Here is a 5,846-nt window from a genome sequence, read left to right as displayed (position 1 = left end):
TTGGGTGTTGAACATGACACTGCCAGTATCATCTACACGGGTGGTTAAAGCGCATTGAAAGTTGCAAGAAACCCAATTTTTAATACTCGTACAAAGCACATTGAGGTGCATTATCACTATGTTAGGGAGAGACTCTCGACAGGAAAGATCAACTTGGCTTATGTGCCGACATAGGATAACCTTGCATATGTGTTCACAAAGGCATCACCTCATAGAAGATCAAAGATTTCCACAAAGATTTGGGCTTGCTTCCCTTTGTGGATTGATCACGTCCTTAGGGCATGGAACTTTCCTATACACTATGTGCCAGCTCTCATTCATCGCATTACTCCCAAGGGGGATTGGTTACCCTATATGTGGTAGTGATGTGTGTGAACACACTTAGGACTGCCACGACACTTTTTTCATCATTAGGAGGTATTCCCATTCGCATTGTATATACGTCCATCACTCTAGGGCTAAGTTATCTTTCTATTTGTGCACTAGGCAATATATGCTCTCTTGTGTGCCTTGAGCTTCTTTGTCTTCTCCAAATTGTGTGTGCATCCCTGTAACCCTAATCCCAACGAATATAGTTATTTTTATCCAAACAGGATTGTACATATCTATTTTGAGCTTTTCTCTTCATGGGTAAATTAAGTATGTGCAAAAGAAAGTTCACTTATACGCGAAGAGATTGGACTCAATGCTTGTGTCATTTCTATTTGTCTTTGTATCTACACATGCACATATATGTGCTCATACTCTCTCTCTCTCTCTCTCTCTCTCTCTCTCTCTCTCTCACACACACACACACACACACACACACACACACACACACACACACACACACACACACACACACACACACACACACACACACACACACACACACACACACACACACACAAAATGTTTATCTTGTTATTTTGGAGGTGCACGCAGTACCGTGCCTCCGATTGTTGCAACTTATAGAACCTTGCATAGGCATTGTTTGTTGGAATTAAGGTTGCAAATATGTGCATAGAAATCTTGGAGAAGTGGGAGAAATGAAAGAGGGAAAAAAGAAAATTTAGCATGCACTTTGTTGGCAAAAAGATAAGCATTAGAATTAGACACAAGAGGCTTAACCGAGATGTATGCGAGTTTTGATCAAATGAAACAAACCACTTGTGCATAGGTGGGTGTCATACAACCAACACAATCCAAGTCTGCATAAGCATGCAATTTTAGCAGCAAAGATCTTTCCATGCGGATAACAAAAGCAAAGGTGTTGTAGTTAAAATTTCTTGATTGACCTCCAATTCTTTCTTAGTACCTAGGGTATGCATAAATTGGCTCCTTGTCAAGACTGCATATTGTGAACATGGTCTTGTAATGCATACATCAAATAGCCATGCGGATAACAAAAGCAAAGGTGTTGTAATTAAAATCCTCTTGATTGACATCCAATTCTTAGTACCTAGGGTATGCATAAATTGGCTCCTTGTCGAGACTACAGATTGTGAACATGGTCTTGTAATGCATACATCAAATAGACCGCTGGTAGAGAGGCATCAAAAGAATCACCACAACCATGCACTTTAGAAAGAAAAAAAATTAGATGAATAGAGAGATTCTTCTTTTCTCAAATATATTCTAGAGATGTATCACACTTAATTTTTTCTTAGAACATCATAACTCCCTCTCTAGACCATTGACTGTTAAAGAAGAAATTAGTTAGACTAGACTCTCCTTCGAGGCAGTTTTTTGGCTTTGTTTCTCCATTACTCAATTTAGATAACAAGTTATAAACCTAAATGGTCTCTGAGGTTGTTTCCAATAGCTTCAATATAGTTTAGATAATAATACAAGAACCTATTATGGGTATTAGGGTTTTTCATAAAGATTTTCCTATAAAGTTTTGTTGAATTGCAATGGACAACGAGAAGTCACGCATGCATGTTTTGATATTAGGAAGAGTAAGGGGAGAAGGTCCTTCATTCCGGTTATACTCATAATGAAGCATGTTCTCTTTGTCTAATTACCATTTGTTGAAGGAATGAGAACTTACTTTCCTTATGGATAGTTTCTAATCAAAGTGGGAATCGGCTCTAACTTAGGAATCACGGTTGCCTAAAGGCCCGGAGAGGTCACCTAATAAAAATGTAACCTATCACGTGAGTTCAACAGAACGGTATTTAAAGTTCTTGAAACTTACATAAATATATATATAAAAGGGCATTATTTTTTTAAATTTGAAAAAAACTGACAGATTTTAAAAGAAAAGGATACATTATATTCCTAACAAAATTCAGAGATAAAGGTTTTACAAACATGTCTTAAACACGCGTGTTATGGTAGTTTCACACATAGTGGAACCCCCCGAGCCTAAAGGCAAGCAAGATGTCTATCACCTTGCATGTTGAGTCGATGAAGCCAATCACAAGAGTCATTTAGAAAGAGGAGAGAAAGTAAAGATTCCAACTTGAAGGTCTTTCAGTAAGTTGGATTATGCATTAAAGCAAAGCCCTAATTATGCTTATGATAAGACACATATATGGAAAAAACGTAAGAGATTCAAACTGAGAGAAATCTTTAATTTCTTCCAAAACTTGATATCTACAAGATTAGACAGGTGAAGAAAAGCTAGCTCCTAAAATACATGGTGAAGCATGTGCACCACCAAGAAAACCTACAAAAAGGTTGATCATGAGCTGGAGCGCAATTCATGTCTCATTGCGTTTTCAGGTACTCTTGGACAACATTCAAACCCTCCGACTCCTCGCCATAGTCCTGCAACATACAACCACGATTGTCAAAATAGCAAAATAAAAGCAGAGGGTTGTTGGTGTTCCTAACGGTTTGGCCCACATTGGTATTCATGAGAGCTTAATTAAGAGCATGTTAGTCAGATTCAATCAAGCTTGGATGATCCCTATTAAGCTTTGATACCAATGTTGGATGATACACATAATTAGCTGGATTAAGCCAAAAAGCTTAATGTCTAGCAATACTAAATTAGAGTTAAAGCTAGCAATAATTACCTAGAATAGAGAGAAAAAATTGCAAGGCAAGCCATAATGTCCCTATTTACAACCAAATCATTTAGGCCCGAGACAAAAGCCCTGATCCATGTGCAAATAGACACAAAATAGGACACCAAGACGTATAACATACCTTGATGACAACGCATGAACAGCGAACAACTCTCCGTGGCTTTCCCTCCGAGTCAAGTTTGCAAAGCTATACCGACCACAATAAAGTTTTAGACAAATTCTCATTATAATTCCCACATTGCAGACTACGACAACATCATCAGCGGTTGCAAGGAAGGGAGTGCATGCCTAGCTAGGTGCGGTACCCCTGGCCAGCACTCTGCTGCCCCCAATCGCACCTAGCTAGGCATGCGCTCCCTCCACAGCGGTAGCTCATGTTGTTGAACCCTATAGTGAAAAATCATGAGAACATAGCTTCTTTCTCACATAGGAAAATGCCAGAAACTTGAACTTGTTGTGAACGTAAAGAACAATCAGTGGATAAAATATGCATGTCCACAAGCTGGGAATCTATCCCCAACGCCACACTACAATAAGATTCAATACATACCCCAGCCCACGCCCCAAGCTGCAGTGCGCTTGGAACAGAAATCAATTTCACATTGTGCTCAGAGCAGAGAACCTGCACAAGCTTGCTATATTCTGGTAGGTTACAATCCTCAGCAAGAACACATAGTTGTGCAGTGCGCTTCTCAATTGCCTTTGCTGCTTCATGCAGCCCTCGTGCAAGGCCATCGTGCGCGAGAGCCTTCTTCAGCACAATCTGCAGCCCAGTCAAAATATCCAGGGAAGGCATTGAAGCCATGGCTACATCACATTCTTCTGATCTGTAAAACATACCAAGGCGGTGATCATGAACACAGAGGAGCCATGCATTCAAAAAATTGAGAATACTGCGCGTGCATTCTATCAGTATCATTTCTGTCGACACAATGACCACGCTTGCACGAATAAGCAGTAAAAATCATGCACAACATCCTTCCATGGCGATCATGAGATGCCGCTGATGTATAAAACGGTCTACGACTGGCCGACTACGAATTAGTCTTCTAACAGGCGGTAATTCTTCCGCCTGCTTTGCCATGTCCAGAACCGTGGAGCAGAATGATAAGGTGTTCAAGACGCATGCAGTAAGCTGTTGTAGTGAACTGAAAGTATAATGCAAGTCCATGCCACAACCAGCGTTTACGACAAGCAAATATACCCGTCAGCCATGGCGACGTTGATGCAGAACCCAAAGAAGGTCGCGAAAAGTTGTGGGTGGCAGACGCAGAGAGGGCGAGAGGAGGGAGTGGGTTGTAGCCGTCGACTTAAGCAGGGCGCTGCCACGCGCCTTATGGTCTTCCTTGAGCTGTACCCCGACACTGCATAGTCGTAGACTCGTAACAAGAAGAGAAGACGAGAAGTCGTATCTATCCGACGAGTTTCGAACCCAAAACGTGATCCACAAGAGTGGTCTCCCACACTGTGGGGGGTGATAGAATGCATTCGCATGGAGGACATCGCGCTTCATTTTTGTCCATTGATTTTTGTTGATTAATGCCATATTTTTGGAAGGGCAATGGCCATAGAGTTGGGTCCTCTTCTTGGCTACACAAGGAGTTTCCACCTGTCCTGTCCATTGATTTTTGTTGAGGCTAACAAAGAGTTTCCACCTCTTTTCTATATATAGAAAGTTGACACTTGGATAGGATTTTCATAGGTCATGTGTCCTCTGACTTTTCCCCATACCTGGATAATTTCTTTTTCCAAATACCAAAGGGCGAAAATTCCCTCTCTTTATCTCTCTTGCGCTCAATTTTTCTTGACCTTTCTCTACCCTATCCCATTCTGGCCCGTACTTGCCCTAGCTAGGAGCCTATTGGTGCCGCTCCTGCTGCCCTCGATCAACTCTTCATTCCTCGTTCTTGTGTGTTAACGCCAGTGTCGGGGGATATGTGTTCGAAACGTGAGCCGGGCAGGCGCCGGGCCTCTGGCTGTGGGAGGTGCGAGAGACTAGATGCCAAATACAAAGCAAAAGACTCTGAAAACACCTTAACTGCTAAAAATTTGACAACCGGAATGTTTTAAGCTGCTAATGATTAGCCGAAGTGAAATTTGATTACAAATGTTTGCCGTTAACGGCACTGATGGTGTTAGGAGAGTTTAATGCTCTGAAATTAGATTACGACTTTAAATTTCTCACTTATGCCTGCCATTAGACCCATTTGAAGCTGATTAGGACGTACATATCCTTTAAACTTCACTCGCCTTATCTTTCCCTTGCCGAGGTCTGCCTTACTTGCTCTTGCCAAGCATCCTTCTCGTTATTGAGCTAACCTCGAAGTCGAGGACGAGAGAGACTTTGTACTTGCTTGTTCTCCCGCTTTGCCTTGCTTACCTTCTTTCACTTGATTACGGCCGAGAGAGGGAGAGAACCTCCTTGCCTTATTCCCTCGTTCCCTCCTCTTGCAACTCTTCGAACCTCCCTTCCTCCTCTCCTCCTCGTTTTGCTTCCACTGGGGTTCTCTTCGTTATGCCCCTTGCTCGATGCTCTCGTTTTTGCTTGCCTTGAGGATGAGAGAGAGAGAGAGAGAGAGAGAGAGAGAGAGAGAGAGAGATAGCCTTTAAGTCCTCACTCTCGAGAGATCGAGCTCCTCCATGCCAAGGGAGAGAGCCTGAGAAAGAGATCAAGTGAAAGCGTGAGAGAGAAGGATTACTGCTTCTTTTCTTGAGCTTCTTGCCCCCCTTCCTTCCTTTGGTCTCGTTCCACTTCGCTTCCCCTCTTGCCCTCGTTGGCTTCGCTTCGAATGCCTTCCTTCGTTGGCTCTTGCTTCGCTCCTTTCTTGC

The 5,846-nt window shown here is 42.3% G+C and overlaps 1 protein-coding gene across 1 annotated transcript; it reads right to left on the bottom strand.

Annotated features, from left to right (window-relative positions):
* Positions 1-2,535: 2,535 nt before the first annotated feature.
* LOC147464513 (small ribosomal subunit protein eS12-like) lies at positions 2,536-4,505 on the bottom strand. Its single transcript, XM_086509456.1, has 4 exons — positions 4,222-4,505; positions 3,568-3,844; positions 3,139-3,204; positions 2,536-2,754 (listed from the first exon to the last, which is right to left on the bottom strand). Exons 1-4 carry the CDS (start codon positions 4,503-4,505, stop codon positions 2,695-2,697), a joined length of 687 nt encoding a protein of 228 aa, XP_086365582.1. The 3' UTR covers positions 2,536-2,694.
* Between the last annotated feature and the right edge of the window lie 1,341 nt (positions 4,506-5,846).

This window comes from Adiantum capillus-veneris, chromosome 1 (assembly GCF_014529385.1).
Source record: "Adiantum capillus-veneris isolate H3 chromosome 1, ASM1452938v2, whole genome shotgun sequence".
Taxonomy (NCBI): Eukaryota; Viridiplantae; Streptophyta; class Polypodiopsida; order Polypodiales; family Pteridaceae; genus Adiantum; species Adiantum capillus-veneris.
Note: the sequence above shows the minus strand (reverse complement) of the source record. Positions and strands in the feature narration are given on the sequence as shown.